This window comes from Cherax quadricarinatus, chromosome 35, assembly GCF_038502225.1.
Source record: "Cherax quadricarinatus isolate ZL_2023a chromosome 35, ASM3850222v1, whole genome shotgun sequence".
Lineage (NCBI taxonomy): Eukaryota > Metazoa > Arthropoda > Malacostraca > Decapoda > Parastacidae > Cherax > Cherax quadricarinatus.
In genome coordinates, this window is record NC_091326.1 from 17,516,980 (window position 1) to 17,537,105 (window position 20,126).

The 20,126-nt window shown below is 40.4% G+C and overlaps 1 protein-coding gene across 3 annotated transcripts in view; it reads left to right on the forward strand.

Annotated features, from left to right (window-relative positions):
* LOC128695031 (thimet oligopeptidase) overlaps positions 1-20,126 on the forward strand; it is a gene marked incomplete at its 3' end in the record, with an annotated part of 205,504 nt that overhangs the window by 94,375 nt on the left and 91,003 nt on the right. For all 3 annotated transcript variants that reach the window (XM_070091414.1, XM_070091413.1, XM_070091412.1), the window contains 1 exon segment: positions 16,114-16,226. In XM_070091414.1, coding sequence (XP_069947515.1) covers positions 16,114-16,226 — 113 coding nt within the window.

The following is a 20,126-nucleotide window of genomic DNA, read 5'->3' on the forward strand; positions in this document are numbered from 1 at the left end:
ATCACCTGCCCAGTCTTTTACTTTCGTAGGGAGTGATTTCTGTGTGCAGATTTGGGACCATTCTTTCCAAGATTTTCCAAGTGTAGATTATTTATTTATTTATTTATTTATTTATTATAAATTTGTGCACACATACAGAGGTACAAAAAAATACAGATAAGAGCAGTATGCCAAAGCCACTTATACTATGCATAGCATTACGGGCTGGCTTAAAATTAACTTAAGATTAATTAAGCAATGATGAAGTCAGTGATAAAACATTAATGTAAACAGATTACTATAAAGCACAAGTGAGTATTACAAAGACAGGTCATATGAAGGATTCTGTTAGGTAGTGTATTTAAAAAATAATAAAGTTAGATTGGGTTTTAGGTTTAACATTTATGTGATATAATTGTGAGAAACATTTAAGATATACAATTTATAAGGTTCAGTTATTCAGTATTTATTTGGTTTTGGGTGAGTAAGTGATCTTTGAGTAGAGACTTGAATTTATAAACAGGTAGTGTTTCTTTTATATTTACAGGTAATGAATTCCAGATTTTAGGGCCTTTTATGTGCATTGAGTTTTTGCATAGTGTGAGATGAACACGAGGAACATCAAAGAGTGATCTGTGCCTTGTGTTATGGTCATGTGTTCTGTTGAGGTTGGCAAGGAGATGTTTGAGGGGAGGGTTAATATCAGAGTTAAGTGTTCTATGTATGTAATAGGTGCAGTAATAAGTATGGATGTTTTGTATGGTGAGTAGGTTTAGTGTATTGAATATTGGTGGAGTGTGCTGCCTGTAGTGAGAATTTGTTATCATTCTAACTGCAGCCTTTTGTTGGGTAATTAGTGGTCTGAGATGGTTAACTGTTGTTAAGCCCCATGCACAAATTCCATAGGTGAGATAGGGGTAAATAAGAGAGTGATATAGGGCCAGGAGGGCTGACTGTGGAACATAGTACCGTATCTTCGATAGTATGCCTACAGTCTTGGAAATTTTCTTAGAAATTTGTTGTATATGTGTATGAAATTTGAGTCTATTATCAAGGTGGATTCCTAAGAATTTTCCCTCTGTTAGCTTTGTGATAGGTGATCCGTTTATCATTATGTTAAGAGGGACATCTGTAGCTCTGTTACCAAACTGAATGAAGTAGGTTTTGTCAATGTTTAGTGTAAGTTTGTTAGTCCTCATCCAGGTAGATATTTTCTGTAATTCGGTATTTACAGTATTGGCTAGTGTGACTGGGCTCGGGTGAGAGAAGACGTATGTAGTGTCATCTGCAAATAGTGTGGGTTTGAGTAATTGCGAAGCATTTGGAAGGTCATTTATGTATAGGAGAAAGAGAAGAGGGCCAAGGACACTTCCCTGTGGGACACCAACTGTAATTGGTTGCGCAGAAGAGTTTGCCCCATTTGCGTACACATATTGGCTTCTGTTGCTGAGGTATGACTTGAGGTAATTGAGGGAGTGCCCTCTTATACCATAGTGTGACAATTTTACGTGGAGCAAGTCATGGTCAACTGTATCAAAAGCTTTACGTAAGTCAATGAAGATCCCCAGTGGGACTTCTTTTTTCTCTATTGCAGTGTATATATGTTCTAGCATGTGTATAATAGCATCATTAGTATTTTTATTAGGCCTGAATCCAAATTGGCAGGGGTTGAGTATGTTCTGGGAGATAAGGTAGGAGTAGATTCGTTTATGAATTAGTTTTTCAAAGATTTTTGAGAGAGGGTGTAAGTTGGATATTGGCCTATAGTTATTCAACTCTGTTTGGTCTCCTCCTTTGTGGATCGGGGTGACCCTTGCTATTTTGAGTACTGTAGGGAAGGTGGAGGATTCAATGGATTTGTTAAAGAGTGTTGCAATGATTGGAGATAGCACTTGTGACACTTTTTTATATATAAAGGGTGGTAAGGTACTTAAATCTCCTGCCTTGTTTTTTAGTGCATTGATAATAAGGGAGACTTCGTATGGGTTAGTCGGAGCTAGGAACAGTGTGTTCGGGTAGTTGCCGGTGAGGTAGTTATTTGGTGGGGTATCTGAGCTTGGGATTTTATGGGCAAGGTTTTGTCCTATAGTGGAGAAGAAATCATTGAGTCTGTTTGCTGTTTCTGTTGGTGGGAGTTGGGGTTCATCTGATTTTGCTAATTTTATTTCGCTATTTCGTGATATCTTTTTTGTTCCCAGAATTTCAGATAGTGTTTTCCAGGTCTTTTTTATATCACCTCGTAAGTTGGATAATCTGTTCTCATAATACAATTTTTTTGCCCTTCTTATCAGGCTGGTTAGGATTGACGAGTAACGTTTTGTTTGGTCTCTGGTTATGTGACCCATTCTGTACTGTTTTTCATATTGGTGTTTTGTATTTATGGATTTGAGAATGCTGGGTGTTAGCCAGGGACTGTTCAGTCTCTTTGCTGTCATCTGTTTAGTTTTTTTAGGGCAGTGCTTGTTATAGAGGTATTGGGTCTTTTTTAGAAAATTATTAATACATTCGTCAATATCTGTATAGATTTCTAGCTCAGTGTGCCAATCAATGTTTGCTAATGCTGTTGCGAAGTTATTAATGGCTGCCTCATTGTGAAGTCTGAAGGTGACTTTAGTAGTGTCTTGGGGTAGTTTACCAAGAGTTGTTATGAGGAAAGTAGGGTAGTGGTCTGTGGTATTATCTGTAATTATGCCTGATTTTAAAGGGGATATGGTGTTGGTCCAGATGTGGTCAAGTAGGGAAACACTAGTCTCTGTAACTCTTGTAGGTTTTGTTACTGTTGGTAGTAACATACAGTTACTCATTGTGTTTGTGAATTCAGTAACGTGTGGGTCCTGGTCTTGCAGGAGATTTATATTGAAGTCACCTGAGAGTAGTAAGTGATCTTTGTTCATGCGTGCATCAGTTATCATACTTCCTAGATTTTGACTAAATTGGCTAATGTTTGACTGTGGAACTCTGTAGATGTTTATCAATGTGAGAGGTTTTTGTAGGTATTTGGATTTGAATTTAGCTATTATATATTCCCCATGTTCATCCCTTGTGCAAGTATTAGTGATACATTCTAGTTGGTCTGAGTAGTATATGGCTGTGCCACCCCCTTGTTGGTCTGGCCTACAGTTGTGTATGGCTGTGTAACCAGGAATGGCATAGACATCTGTACTATCAGGCTTTAGCCAGGTTTCAGTTAGTGTAATGATGGACATATTGGCATGTAAGGAATTTAGTAATGCTATGAGGTCATCGTAATGCTTGCTTAAAGATCTGATATTGTAGTTAAAGATAGTTATGTTGTTGTTGGCACTGAGAAGTGCCTTTGATTGTTCTGCAGTGTAGTAATTACAGTAACTGTTTGATTCATTTAAGTCATTAAATAAGAGGTTGGTATCAGGATCAATGCTTGTAATCATAAGATTTGTAGTGAATCTATAGTTAGAATTAAGTATAAAACAAAGTAAATAGTCTTAAGCTAAAAAAAATAGCACCTGAATTATTTAACAAATGTAAAATAATGAGCTAAGGGACTAATACAAATAAAGTGATGATCATATAATAGTGCTTGGGAATATGATAGTAGGTAGTACTATAAAGGTAATTTTTTAAAGTTATAATTATAGTTTAAAATTATAATAAAAAGGGACTAATATAGGTTGTGAATAAATGAGCTTTGGAATATAATGGCAAGATTGTGAGCTTATTCTACTTTAGCACCTGAGAATAGCACCTTGATTATTTTAACAGTTGTGGATATATAAACTAGGATAGTTATATAAAGCTAAAAATAAAGGAGAAAATATAAAAGGGACTAAAATTAAGTAATGGTAAGCAAAGTTAAATGGACAGATGGTAGGAATTATAATATAAACTTATAATATAAAAATACAATTTGAAATGGTACTTGCAATTGCACTAGAGTCTGGTATGGGTTGTTGACAAGATCAAGGTTATAACTATAGATTTAAATTGACAAAATAAAATTCACAATTAAAGTACAAAAGAATAATAGTAAAAAATCACAATGGTAATGTCTTGGTTATAATATGATAGTAAGATGGTAGACAGGTACCCAGGTACACAGGTACAAAGGATAATACAAGGTTGGGGTTGAATATAAAAACTTGAAAATTTGGCAACAAAATGTTATGGGAAGTATAAAATAATGTTTAATGTACAAAAGTAAAATTGACTGGTAGTAAATATGGTGTTTAATAAAATTTTAGTAAGTAATAATGATTACAAAAAAGTGAAATAGTAATGTTTATTTCATTCAATATTGCACTGGTAGTTATACTTGAGGTTATATGGCAGTACAAGGTAATTAAGAGTAATCTAGGATAGTAAATGTGGTATTAAAACAGGTAAAGGTAATTAGTCAAGTAATGGTTATTAAATGTCAAAAATGTTAAGAGTAAATTGAAATTTTAGTAAAAATGATATTTATTAATTTTAGTAAGTAATATCAATTGTAGTATTTAAAAAAAATATGAGGTAGTAATATGGACAGAGAAAGTATCAATTCAGCTAATGTTCAAGCGAACAATAGTAAATAAGAAAATCACATAAGGTGATTTATGCTTACTAGTAAAATCACAAAATGAGGTAGTTGATTATTTAAATACTAAGAGATTGTACAATGAAATTTGAACAATAATGGAGCAAAACATACACTACACTACGTAGACTTTTAAGTTGGACATTGTTTAGTTATTCTCTGTAAGATTAGTATCCCTGAGAAATCGTGATAGATCATTCTCGTTCGTGATTGTGTACAGTTGACCTACATTTGTTTTCCTAACTAGAATTTTCCCATCCCGTGTGAAGCATTGGTGTATTGTGTCATTATTCTCCCGCTTAAGTTTTCTGACTCTATACAGGCGTTCCAACGAGTACAAGCCAAGTGCTTCCAAGCGTTCCCAGTAGTTAAGGTGCTTGACAGAACTTATACGTGCAGTAAAGGATCTCTGTACACTCTCTAGATCTGTGATTTCACCTGCTTTGAATGGAGATGTTAATGCAACCCACACCAGTCAACTAACACCCAGGTGAACAGGAAAAAATGCCTGGAACTAGTGCTCATATTGGTGAATTTAAGGCCAGCAAAGGTTGGTTTGAGAGATTTAAGAATTATAGTGGCATACACAGTGTGATAAGGCATGGCGAAGCTGAAAAATTCCAACCCCAACAAGTGTTCAGTTGTGATGAAATAGGCCTGTTCTGGAAGAAAATGCCAAACAGGACCTACATTACTCAGGAGGAAAAGGCACTCTCAGGACACAAGCCTATGAAAGACAGGCTAACTTTCTTGCTTTGTTGTAATGCTAGTGGGGATTGCAAAATGAAGCTTTCACTCGTGTATCACTCTGAAAATCCCAGAGTGTTCAAGAAAAACAGTGTCTCATCACTCATCAATACTCTTCAATAAAGGTAAGTGTCATTTTAACATTTATTTATATAGTTATTGCGCATGTCTCATTTTTTTTTGTAGGGAAATGTATATTTCATGGAAAAAATTTTTTTTTTAATACTTTTGGCTGTCTGGAACAGATTAATATCGTTATCTGAAGGTCCACTCTACTACATTTAATCCATTCTAGACACCCAAAAATATTCACACAAAAAAAATTTTTTAGAGATTAATTATAGTTTTACATACACAAAACAGTGAGAACTAAATAAAATAAATACATGAACAGTTAAATCAGTATTCTATACCTTTATTGAAGACTGTTGTTGGTTTATGGAAGATGAGGAGGAGAGAGGGAGGAGAGTTTATTGTTTGGAAGGGGAATCACCCTCCATAAGGACTTCAGGTATCAAAGCCCTATCTGGGGTTACTACTCTTTTTTGTCTTTTAATGCAACAAGGACCAGCTTGAGTCACTGGACCTCTGTCACACAAAATATCTGTCCAGAGAGCTCTGTTTCTGATGCCTCTTTAAGATTTCCCTGAAGTGGGAGAAGGTTCTGTCCCTGAACCTGTTGCAGATGTAGCTTGTGTCAGCTTGGCCAGGGTGATATTTCTCAGCACAAGCTTTCACCCTAGACCACACTGCACAAATCTCCTTAATCTCTGAAGAAGGCACCTCCTTCACTCCTCCTTCCTCCTCCTCTGAAGCAATTTCCTGAGCTGTGGTCTGTTGCTGTTCCAGATGAAGCTCTTGCAGCTCTTCAGGGGTTAGCTCTTCCCTGTGGCCCTCCACCAACTCTTCCACATCCTCACCACTAACCTACAACCCCATGGAGTTCCCCAAAGCTACAATAGATTCCACAACAGGCAGAGGGTCGACAGGGTCAGGGTCAGCCTCAAACCCTTCGAAATCCTTCTCTTGGACACATTCTGGCCACAATTTTCTCCAAGCAGAGTTCAAAATCCTGGAAGTCACTGCCTGCCAAGCCTTCCCTATGAGGCTTATGCAATAGAGAATATTGAAGTGATTCCTCCAGAACTCTCTTAGGGTCAAGTCAGTGTCTGGGGTCACTTCAAAGCACCTTCAAAACATTGCTTTCGTGTAGAGTTTTTTGAAGTTAGAAATGACCTGCTGATCCATGGGCTGGATGAGAGGAGTGGTGTTAGGAGGCAAGAACTTCTGTTATAAAACTTAACTCCATAGACAATTAGTCTACCAAGTCTGGAGGATGAGCAGGAGCATTGTCTCACGGGCCCTAAGTATGCTATGGAGAAGGAGCTTAGACACAGGCGAGATTCCACAGTCACTAAAAATAACAGATATAGCCCCACTCCATAAAGGTGGCAGCAAAGCAGTAGCTAAGAACTATAGACCAATAGCTTTAACCCTTTGACTGTTTCCGACGTATAAATACGTCTTACGAGCCAATGTTTCTGACGTATTTATACGCACAAATTCTAGCGGCTTCAAATCGCGCGCCAAAGGCCTGGTAGGCCTACACGGGAGAGAATGGGTCTCAGTGGTCGGTGTGCACCCTGTGAAAAAAATCTGGGACCTAGCGGTGCATTGTGGGAACGCCATGTTGTCAGTCCATTTTCACCATGCCTCTCGGTAAGAAGTTCCTCACTCCTCGGCGGATTGGAGGTCTTTTGTTCCCAAGTGATAGCTCTAACAGCGATGAAAATGTCAGTGACAGTGAATTCAAGGGTTTTCAAGTGAGTGTTACCGAAAAAAGTGCCCAGGATAACGTAAATAGTGACGAAAACCCAGATGACCCACAACCTTCGACCTCTGGTGCTGTGCCGGCTTGTTCACATTCACCTTCGCCTGTACCAGGACGAAAGAGGAAACTATTTGGTCGTGTACAACACCCTGATGATAGCAGTGATAGTGATAGTGATAGTGATTTCAAAGTCATTGAAAGCAGTTCTAGTGACAGTGAGAGTGAATATTCCCCAGTGAAGCGCCAGTATGTACGACGTAGCATGCGGTCTGGTAGTGTTTCATATGTTGTTCCAAGGGGAAGGAGAAACTCTGGGAGCACATCCCGTGGCCCAACACCACGACCTGATAGTGAAGATGACGATATTGTAACGATGGGTATGAATGGTGACAGTGAGGGAGGAGGCAGTGGTGGTGATAGTGAGGGTGGCACGGCCCATGTGGCACCATCACCGGGCCACGCTACTAGCCACGCGGCTGACTCAGCAGAACAACCAGCCTCACCCTACCCCCACACTGCCACAACCTGCACCACCACAACCTGCACAGCCACAACCACGGTACAATATCCAGACCCCACCAGCAGACCGCATCTGGGATTGGCAGGACGGTGACGAGTTTGTTCCCAGTCCCCATGACTTTGATGAAACACAAAGTGGAATAAAGCCATCTTGTCCACTTGGGAACAATGCCAGTGAACTGGACTGCTTTGAGTTATTCTTCGATGAACCCCTGATGGACATCATTGTCAGGGAAACCAACACATACTGTGAATACACCATGGCAAATACAATTCTCTCACCAAAATCACGGCTACACAAGTGGAAGGAGACAACTGTGGCAGAGATGTACCTGTTTTTTGCCACAATAATGCTTATGCCACATGTGTATAAGCACACTGTCACTACTTACTGGACAACAGATCGCCTGATTTCAACTCCAGGTTTTAGTGACATTATAGGTGTCAATCGTTTCCTGATACTGTTGCGTATGTTACACTTTTCAGACAAAACCAGGCCTGACAGAAGCGACAGGTTATATAAGATACGAAATGTGTTTATGTACCTGAAACAAAAGTGCTGCATGTATTTTTATCCCTTCAGGAAGCTTGTTATTGATGAGTCCTTGATTTTATTCAAAGGAAGACTCTCATTCAAGCAATATATACCAAGCAAGAGGAAACGCTTTGGTATAAAGCTATTTGTACTGTGTGATTGCAGAAGTGGTCTTGTTTTAGATATTATTGTGTACACTGGCAGTAATACTTTGAGAGATACCATGAAGTTATTGGGTATCTCTGGTGATGTGGTTCGAACAATGATGGAACCATATCTTGGTAAGGGGCATATGTTATTTACTGATAACTGGTACACAAGCCCCTTACTCAGTGATTTCTTGCGAGTGAACTTGACAGACGTGTGTGGCACAGTGCGTGGTAATCGCAAACATATGCCAAGGTTCGACGCTGGCACTCGCAGAGGTGAGGTGCAAGCCTTTGCTGCCAATGACATCATGGCATTTCGGTGGCATGACAAACGTGATGTCACATTGTTGACATCAGTTCACACAAACGAAATGGTACCCAGTGGCAGGGACAACAGAGAGACCAATGAACCCATTCTAAAGCCTGCAGCTGTCATGGACTACAACCTCAATATGCGCTTAGTGGACAAATGTGACATGCAGATTGGGTTTGCAGACTGTGTACGCAAGAGTTATAAGTGGTATATCAAACTTTTTTTCCATCTTGTTGATATCTCTATGCTAAATGCTTATAACATATACAAGTTGAAGACCAACAAAACACCAAAATATGGTGAATTTTGCCTGTCAGTAATCAGACAAATAATTGCAAAGTACAAAGGAGCAACTCCTGCAATAGACCAGCGCCCACAGACGTCATCTCGTTTGAGGCCTGGTGATCACTACCCCATACAACTGCCTCCTACTACTGCCAAGAAAAATGCTCAGAAGAGGTGTTATGTATGTATGCATACCACAAAACGCCCACAAACACGCAGAGACACTCGTTTTATGTGTGAGGAGTGTGAAGTGCCCCTCTGCATATACCCATGTTTCAAAGAGTTCCACAAGCTGCAGCAGTTCTAGGAACGTGCTTAGTGACTGTACATATGTATATATATTATGGAACAATAGTAATAAACATTGTTTTGTATTGTTTGTTTGTGTAAACAAAGTGTATACACAAACTAATAGTGATAAAGTTTGTTCTGTTATTGTGTTGTAAATAATGAGTGTATATTTGAACAATGCACCTTACATTGGTCTCACAGGCCACATAAGTTACCTGGAAAAGAAAAATATTGAAAAATGCAAGAAACCTTTGAATTAGAGTAAATAAAAGAATACCGGGTGGGCGGCAGTCGCCGCTGTTGCCATACGCACGTCGATTTCTGCAAACTTTGCGGCTCTATATCTCGGTAAGTACTGATGGCAAAAATTTTTTTTTAGGCTTAAAACACTAGTAAAAATATTCCTAACATTTTCATAAGAAAAAATAATTTTTTTTTTTTCGAATATTTGGCGACATAGAATGACAGTTTCAGAGAGGGCCCTGAAACAGTCAAAGGGTTAATGTCCCACATCATAAAAACCTTTGAAAGAGTTCTAAGAAGCAAGATAGCAAACCACCTGGACTCCCAAAAACTGCACAACCCAGGGCAACATGGTTTCAGAGCAGGTCGCTCCTGCCTCTCGCAACTGCTAGACCACTATGATATGGTCTTAGATGCACTGGAAAACAAACAGAATGCAGATGATGTATACACAGATTTTGCAAAAGCCTTTGACAAGTGCGACCATGGTGTAATAGCACACAAAATGCATGCTAAAGGGATAACTGGCAAAGTAGGCAGATGGATCTTCAACTTTCTAATCAATCACACACAAAGAGTAGTGGTAAACAGAGTTAAATCAGATGCTGCCATAGTGAGGAGCTCTGTCCCACAAGGCACAGTACTCACACCTATCCTGTTCCTCATTCTCATATTAGACATAGAGATGTAAACCATAGCACTGTGTCATCCTTTGCAGACAATGTTAGGATCTGCATAAGTGTCATCCATTGAGGACACGGCAAAGCTCCAAGAAGATATAAACCAAGTTTTCCAATGGGCAACAGAGAACAATATGATGTTCAATGAAGACAAATTCCAACTATTCCATTATGGAAAACTGGAGGAAATAATAGCTAGGACTGGGTATACTACAAACTCTAATTACACAATAGAGTGGAAAAGTACACGTAATGTGATGGACCTGGGTGTGGTAATGTCCGAAGACCTCACCTTTAAGGACCACAACAATGCCACTTTAACATCTGTGAGGAAATTGATAGGATGGCTAATAAGAACATTCAAGACAAGTGATGCTAAGCTAATGATGATGCTTTTTAAATCACTTGTCCTCTCTAGGCTGGAATACTGATGTACATTAACATCCCCATTCAATGCAGATGAAATTGCTGATATAGAGAACTTTTATTGCATGTATGAGTTCCATCACACACCTTAACTACTGGGAACATCTGGAAGCACTAGACTTGTACTCACTGGGGTGCAGGCAAGAGAGATGTATCATAATCTACACCTGGAAGATTCTGGAGGGCCTGGTCCCTAATATGCACACAGAAATCACTTCATACGAAAGCAAAAGACTCGGCAGGCAATGCAACATACCCCCAGTGAAAAGTAAGGGTGTCACTGGTACACTAAGAGAAAATGCAATAAGTGTCTGGTGCCCAAGACTGTTCAACAGCCTCCCACCAGCAATAAGGGGCATTACCAGTAGACCCCTGGTTGTCTTCAAGAGGGAGCTGGACAGATACCTAAAGTCGGTGCCAGATCAGCCGGGCTTTGGTTCGTACGTTGGATTGCGTGCTGCCAGCAGTAACAGCATCGTTGATCAGGCCCTGATCCACTAGGAGGCCTGGTTGTGGACCGGGCTGCAGGGGTGTTGATCCCCGGAATACCCTCCAGGTAGGTAATACGATAAAATTAAAGAAAGAAATCATTGAAAAATGTGAAAGTGGATTACATGTTTCAGAGCTTGCCAGGATTTATGGCAAACCCCATTCAGCCATCACTTCGATCATGGCGAAGGGAAAGGAAATCGAGGAAGCTGTTGTTGCAAAAGGGGTAGATATGCTGACAAAAAAGAGATCACACATCCTCAAAGAAGTATAGAGGTTATTGTTAGTGTGGATTACCCAAAAACAGTTAGCAGGAGATAGTGTTATGCAGTCAATAATTTGTGAAATGGCAAGGCAGTTGCATGACCATCTCGTAAAGAAAATGCCTGCAACAAGTGCTGATGTTTGTGATTTTAAGGCCAGCAAAGGCTGGTTTGAGAGATTTAAGAAGTGTAGTGGCGTACACAATGTGGTAAGGCATGGCGAGGTTGCCAGTTCTGACAAAAAAGCGGCTGAAAAATGTGTTCAGGAATTCAAGGGGTACATAGAGACTTGACAATTCAAACCCCAACAAATGTTCATTTGTGACAAAACAGGCCTGTTTTGGAAGAAAATGCCAAAGAGGACCTACATCACGCAGGAGGAAACAACATTGCCAGGACACAAGCCTGTGAAAGACAGGCTAACTCTCATGTTTTGTAGTAATGTTAGTGGGGATTGCAAAGTAAAGCCTTTACTGGTGTATCACTCTGAAAATCCCAGAGTGTTCAAGAAACAGTGTTGCCAAGGCTAATTTGTGTGTGATGTGGAAGGCCAACAGTAAGGCATAGGTTGCGAGGGACATTTTCCTTGATTGGTTCAATGAAGATTTTGCCCCAGTGTGAAGAAATACCTTCTGGAAAATAAATTGGAACTCAAGTGCCTCCTGGTAATGGACAATGCTCCTGCTCATCCTCCAGACTTGGAAGAGCAAGTGGTGCAGGAGTTTCATTTCATCACAGTGAAGTTCTTGCCCCCTAATACCACTCCTCTCCTCCAGCCAATGGATCAGCAGATCATTTCAGACTTCTAAAAACTATACACCAAAGCATTGTTTCAAAAGTGCTTTGAAGTGACCTCAGAGAGTCACTTCAAGAGAGTTCTAGAAAGATCACTTCAATATGCTCCATTGCATAAACTTTATAGGCAAGGCTTGGGAGGGAGTGACTTGCAGGACTTTGAACTCTGCTTGGAGAAAATTGTGGCCACAATGTGTACAAGAGAGGGATTTTGAAGGGTTTGGGGCTAACCCTGAGGAGCCTATGCCAGTTGTGGAAAGCATTGTGGCATTGGGGAATTCCATGGGGTTAGATGGAGGATGTGGAAGAGTTGGTGGAGGACCACAATGAAGAGCTAACCACTACAGAACTACAAGACCTTTATCTGCAACAGCAACAGACCACAGCTCAGGAAATTGCTTCAGAGGAGGAGGAAGAGAGATGGGGGAAGGTGCCTTCTTCAAAGATTAAGGACATTTGTGCAATGTGGACAAAGATGCAAACATTTATGAATGAATTTCACCCTGACAGAGCTGTTGCAGGCCATGTTGGCAACATGTACAATGACAGTGTTGTGTCCCATTTTATTGATGTTTTAAAGAAATGCCAGAAACAGAGCTCTCTGGACAGATATTTTATGCTACAGGGGTCCAGTGACTCTCAAGCTGGTCCCAGTGCCATTAAAAAACAAAGAAAAGAAGTAGCTCCAGAAGAGGGCTAGGTACCTGAAGTCTTTATGGAAGAGGATTCTCCTTCCAAACAGTGTACCTTCTTTCTCTCCCTTCCTCCCATCTTCCATCCACCCAGAAGTCTTCAGTAAAGGTAAGTGTTATGTTGTTATTATTTTATGTATGTATGTACTTGACTTCTCGTTGTTTTCTGTATGTAAATCTTTATTTAACTTGAATTTTTTTTTTTAATATTTTTGGGTGTCTGGAACAGATTAATTGGATTTCCATTATTTTTTATAGGGAAAATGGTTTCATCATTCATGAATTTTGACTTTCAGTAGACTCTCTGGAACGGATTAACCCTTAAACTGTCCAAACGTAGATCTATGTTCACCTGTGTGGCACTCCGAATACTTTGGAAAATAAAAAAAAACGTTTTTAAATTAAAGAGGTATTTTTTAGGAACAGTATTTTATTATCTTATTATCACACTGGCCGATTCCCACCAAGGCAGGGTGGCCCGAAAAAGAAAAACTTTCACCATCATTCACTCCATCACTGTCTTGCCAGAAGGGTGCTTTACACTACAGTTTTTAAACTGCAACATTAACACCCCTCCTTCAGAGTGCAGGCACTGCACTTCCCATCTCCAGGACTCGAGTCCAGCCTGCCGGTTTCCCTGAACCCCTTCATAAATGTTACTTTGCTCACACTCCAACAGCACGTCAAGTATTAAAAACCATTTGTCTCCATTCACTCCTATCAAACACGCTCACGCATGAATGCTGGAAGTCCAAGCCCCTCGCACACAAAACCTCCTTTACCCCCTCTCTCCAACCTTTCCTAGGCCGACCCCTACCCCACCTTCCTTCCACTACAGACTGATACACTCTTGAGGTCATTCTGTTTCGCTCCATTCTCTCTACATGTCCGAACCACCTCAACAACCCTTCCTCAGCCCTCTGGACAACAGTTTTGGTAATTCCGCACCTCCTCCTAACTTCCAAACTACGAATTCTCTGCATTATATTCACACCACACATTGCCCTCAGACATGACTCTCCACTGCCTCCAGCCTTCTCCTCGCTGCAACATTCATCACCCATGCTTCACACCCATATAAGAGTGTTGGTAAAACTATACTCTCATACATTCCCCTCTTTGCCTCCAAGGACAAAGTTCTTTGTCTCCACAGACTCCTAAGTGCACCACTCACTCTTTTCCCCTCATCAATTCTATGATTCACCTCATCTTTCATAGACCCATCCGCTGACACGTCCACTCCCAAATATCTGAATACATTCACCTCCTCCATACTCTCTCCCTCCAATCTGATATTCAATCTTTCATCACCTAATCTTTTTGTTATCCTCATAACCTTACTCTTTCCTGTATTCACCTTTAATTTTCTTCTTTTGCACACCCTACCAAATTCATCCACCAATCTCTGCAACTTCTCTTCAGAATCTCCCAAGAGCACAGTGTCATCAGCAAAGAGCAGCTGTGACAACTCCCACTTTGCGTGTGATTCTTTATCTTTTAACTCCACGCCTCTTGCCAAGACCCTCGCATTTACTTCTCTTACAACCCCATCTATAAATATATTAAACAACCACGGTGACATCACACATCCCTGTCTAAGGCCTACTTTTACTGGGAAATAATTTCCCTCTTTCCTACATACTCTAACTTGAGCCTCACTATCCTTGTAAAAACTCTTCATTGCTTTCAGTAACCTACCTCCTACACCATACACTTGCAACATCTGCCACATTGCCCCCCTATCCACCCTGTCATACGCCTTTTCCAAATCCATAAATGCCACAAAGACCTCTTTAGCCTTATCTAAATACTGTTCACTTATATGTTTCACTGTAAACACCTGGTCCACACACCCCCTAGGAACAGTACTTACCAAGATATAAGACAGTGAAGTTGGCTCCGGATGCTCACCTGACGGCAACGTCCAGTCCTGCCGCTTGCAGAAGTGTTGCCGATTTACCTTTTTTCCTCGTTTTTATTTCAATTTATATAATTTTTATGTTCTGATAATTACAATTCATAATAGTTCTTGTGATTTTATAGCCAATCTTTGTTCTGACACTAATATTATGTACTGAAATAGTACTCAAATTGTAACAAACACATTGACAGGTGAACATTTTTATCTTCCCTGGTCATTTACTATTATCTAGAAATATATACAAAGTATTTATAGGTCCCAGCAATGTTTTAGACACTCTGGAGTATGAAACTCCTTGACTGGTGTTATGACAAGGGTCAGGTAAGTGACATTTGATGAATGTGCACTGCTGGAGGGGGGAACCTTGTCTTTATATGTTTTTACTCTTGCACACAAACATGTCTCTGTATGTCTGCCAGTCTATCTGTACATCTATCTGTCTAACTCTGCTTATCTGTCTTTGTCTGCCTGTGTGTATCTGTCCTTCCATCTGCTTGTCTCTGTCGCAGAGCGGCTAGTAAACCTGTTGGTTTGTGGTGTATGTGCCGCTCCCTGATTGCTGAGCAAGTGACACTGCTATTATGTGCATCATGTTTATTTATGTCTTATATCTACAAACACTGTATAGCACTTGGCCTGGAATTTTTGGGTTATCCTAGGTAATTTACATTATATATAATTGTATTTATGGGTACATGTGAGAGACAGATACAAATAGAGAGTGATATATACAGATACAGATATATACAGATAGACAGAGATATAGACAGATACAGACAGCCAAAGCCAGCCAGCTAGCCAGTCGAATACATAAGAACATAAGAAAGAAGGAACACTGCAACAGGCCTACTGGCCCATGCAAAGCAGGTCCATGTCACCCCCCAGCTTAGACCAATGACCCACCTAGTTAGGTCACACCCACTGAAAGAAGAAACATGACATCTGACCTAGTAGTATAAGCTAGTCAGGTCCAACTCACACCCATCCACACCCACTCATGCATTTATCTAACCTATTTTTATTTTCCTCTTAAAATGTGAGTGTTAATATGACATGACATCAGTGAATCCTTGGTGTTTGCCATGATATTTGCTCTAGCTGGTGCTTGGTTGAACTGGTGCTCCCACAAGGTACTAAGTGCTCCCAGATTTTTTTCATAGTGCGCACACTGAGTGCACAGACCCATTCTTTCACGTCTAGGTGACTCAGGCCTATCACAACAAATTTGACGGAATGAAAAATAAAATGTTGATCTACGTTTGGAGCCTGTCGCACATCATCGTATATCTACGTGTGGACAGTTTAAGGGTTAATCGCGAAATTCGAGGGTCCACTGTATGTGTAATGTATGTAATACATTACTAGTTTTTCAGTTGTAATGTATGCCATTTCTTGTATTCTAGGGAGAAGATGGTAAATTAGAAGTAACGATGAAATATCCGCATTTGTTCCCCATTACTAAAAAGTGCCGTGTGCCAGACACAAGAAGACTAATGGTCACTGCCAGCCAATCAAAGTGAGTACAATATTACCTTGCAGTCTGCATCATGCATATATAGGCATCAGAAAATATGATTTAAAAATGTAACAGAAAGTAATATAAGAACAAGAACCATGGTTTTAAGAGAGGTCTCTCAACTTAGGCTGATGTTTTATTACCTAATATGTTAAAAGCTTACACTACACATGCATGTACAAGCATATGTATACTAACCCCTCTGGGGTTTCTTCTATTTTCTTCCTAGTTCTGTTTTTCTTTATTTCTGCTTATCTCCATGGGGAAGTGGAACAGAATTCTTCCTCCGTAAGCTCTGCATGTCGTAGGCGATGACTAAATGCCTGGAGCAATGGGCTAGTAACCCCTTCTTCTGTAAAAACTGCTAAAAACAAAGAAAAGAAAAACTATGAAATTGGGATGTTTGAATGTGTGCGGATGATTAGAAAGAAATGATTGCTAATGTTATGAATGAAATGCAATTGGATGTCCTAGCCCTAAGCGAAACAAATCTGAAGGGGGTAGGGGAGTTTCAGTGGGGAGAAATAAATGGGATTAAGTCAGGAGTATCTGAGAGAGTTAGAGTTAAGGAAAGGGTAGCAATTATGTTGAAGGATCAGTTGTGGAGAGAGAAGAGGGAATATACAGGTCTCCGTCAACATTCGCGAGGGTTAGGGGATCAAGAGCCTCGCGAATGTTGAAAAATCGCAAATGTTTGGTGCCCCAATATATTGTAGGGAAATATAATACAATACTGCTTCCTTAACTTGTTGAACCATGAACAATCATAAAATACATGAAAATGTCGTAAATTGTACTAAATACATACACGTTATGGTTTAATAACATGTATGTTATTAAATACCACTGCCTCCACCACTTCCTCGACCACTGCGGGTCCCTACTACCCTCCCTCCGACCCCCGTATCTGGCAGCCAGCCCTCCCACCAGTGTGGTGAGTGTTTTGTTTGTTCATTATTTGCTATTAAACTACAGTATAAATAATGAGGAACTTTTAAATGTTAAGGAAGAAACAGAGGCAGTAATTTCATGCACTGGTCAGGGAGGTATACCATCTTTTAGGAGTGAAGAAGAGCAGAATGTAAGTGTGGGGGAGGTACGTGAGGCATTACGTAAAATGAAAGGGGGTAAAGCAGCTGGAACTGATGGGATCATGACAGAAATGTTAAAAGCTGGGGGGGATATAGTGTTGGAGTGGTTGGTACTTTTGTTTAATAAATGTATGAAAGAGGGGAAGGTACCTAGGGATTGGCGGAGAGCATGTATAGTCCCTTTATATAAAGGGAAAGGGGACAAAAGAGACTGTAAAAATTATAGAGGAATAAGCTTACTGAGTATACCAGGAAAAGTGTACGGTAGGGTTATAATTGAAAGAATTAGAGGTAAGACAGAATGTAGGATTGCGGATGAGCAAGGAGGTTTTAGAGTGGGTAGGGGATGTGTAGATCAAGTGTTTACATTGAAGCATATATGTGAACAGTATTTAGATAAAGGTAGGGAAGTTTTTATTACATTTATGGATTTAGAAAAGGTATATGATAGAGTGGATAGAGGAGCAATGTGGCAGATGTTGCAAGTATATGGAATAGGTGGTAAGTTATTAAATGCTGTAAAGAGTTTTTATGAGGATAGTGAGGCTCAGGTTAGGGTGTGTAGAAGAGAGGGAGACTACTTCCCGGTAAAAGTAGGTCTTAGACAGGGATGTGTAATGTCACCATGGTTGTTTAATATATTTATAGATGGGGTTGTAAAGGAAGTAAATGCTAGGGTGTTCGGGAGAGGGGTGGGATTAAATTTTGGGGAATCAAATTCAAAATGGGAATTGACACAGTTACTTTTTGCTGATGATACTGTGCTTATGGGAGATTCTAAAGAAAAATTGCAAAGGTTAGTGGATGAGTTTGGGAATGTGTGTAAAGGTAGAAAGTTGAAAGTGAACATAAAAAAGAGTAAGGTGATGAGGGTGTCAAATGATTTAGATAAAGAAAAATTGGATATCAAATTGGGGAGGAGGAGTATGGAAGAAGTGAATGTTTTCAGATACTTGGGAGTTGACGTGTCGGCGGATGGATTTATGAAGGATGAGGTTAATCGTAGAATTGATGAGGGAAAAAAGGTGAGTGGTGCGTTGAGGTATATGTGGAGTCAAAAAATGTTATCTATGGAGGCAAAGAAGGGAATGTATGAAAGTATAGTAGTACCAACACTCTTATATGGGTGTGAAGCTTGGGTGGTAAATGCAGCAGCGAGGAGACGATTGGAGGCAGTGGAGATGTCCTGTTTGAGGGCAATGTGTGGTGTAAATATTATGCAGAAAATTTGGAGTGTGGAAATTAGGAAAAGGTGTGGAGTTAATAAAAGTATTAGTCAGAGGGCAGAAGGGGGGTTGTTGAGGTGGTTTGGTCATTTAGAGAGAATGGATCAAAGTAGAATGACATGGAAAGCATATAAATCTATAGGGGAAGGAAGGCGGGGTAGGGGTCGTCCTCGAAAGGGTTGGAGAGAGGGGGTAAAGGAGGTTTTGTGGGCAAGGGGCTTGGACTTCCAGCAAGCGTGCGTGAGCATGTTAGATAGGAGTGAATGGAGATGAATGGTACTTGGGACCTGACGATCTGTTGGAGTGTGAGCAGGGTAATATTTAGTGAAGGGATTCAGGGAAACCAGTTATTTTCATATAGTCGGACTTGAGTCCTGGAAATGGGAAGTACAATGCCTGCACTTTAAAGGAGGGGTTTGGGATATTGGCAATTTGGAGGGATATGTTGTGTATCTTTATATGTGTATGCTTCTAGACTGTTGTATTCTGAGCACCTCTGCAAAAACAGTGATAATGTGCGTGTGGTGAAAGTGTTGAATGATGATGAAAGTATTTTCTTTTTGGGGATTTTCTTTCTTTTTTTGGGTCACCCTGCCTCGGTGGGAGACGGCCGACTTGTTGAAAAAAAAAAAAATAAAAAAAATAAATAATGTAAACCCATTCATGACTGCATATTGGAATGGCTATTCGGACAGGTATTGGACGGTGACATCATGTGTTTACTCTTGAACACAGCAAAGAATCAAATATTTCTGCTACTGCTAATAATAACAATAGTAATAATAATAATAAATACGATAGAATTGAAGAAGGAAATTGTACAAAAATACGAGGGAGTGATTGACACATCGTCAGTGTGGCTTTGTTTATGCTGGAGTGAGCATTAGTCTCTGCTCTTCCAAACATTTCACAATAATTCATTGTGTTTGGTGCTTGTAGATTGAGTGGTAGAGGCAGTGGTAGAGGCAGTGGTAGAGGCAGTGGTAGAGGCAGTGGTAGAGGCAGTGGTAGAGGCAGTGGTAGAGGCAGTGGTAGAGGCAGTGGTAGAGGCAGTGGTAGAGGCAGTGGTTGAGGCAGTGGTTGAGGCAATGGGTTGAGGCAGCAGGTGAGGCACTGGTAGAGGCAGCGGTTTAGGCAGCGGTATTTAATAACATGTTATAAATAATAATAATACATATTATTAACAATATGTATTAATATTATTATTATTATTATTATAACATGTATGTTATTAAATACCACTGCCTCTACCATTGCCTCAACCGCTGCCTCAACTGCTGCCTCACCCACTGCCTCACCCTCTGCCTCAACCGCTTCCTCAACCGCTTCCTCAACCACTGCCTCAACCGCTTCCTCAACCACTGCCTCAACCGCTTCCTCAACCACTGCCTCAACCGCTTCCTCAATCACTGCCTCAACCGCTTCCTCAATCACTGCCTCAACCGCTTCCTCAATCACTGCCTCAACTGCTTCCTCAATCACTGCCTCAACCGCTGCCTCAACCGCTGCCTCAACCGCTGCCTCAACTGCTGCCTCAACCGCTGCCTCAACCGCTGCCTCAACCGCTGCCTCAACCGCTGCCT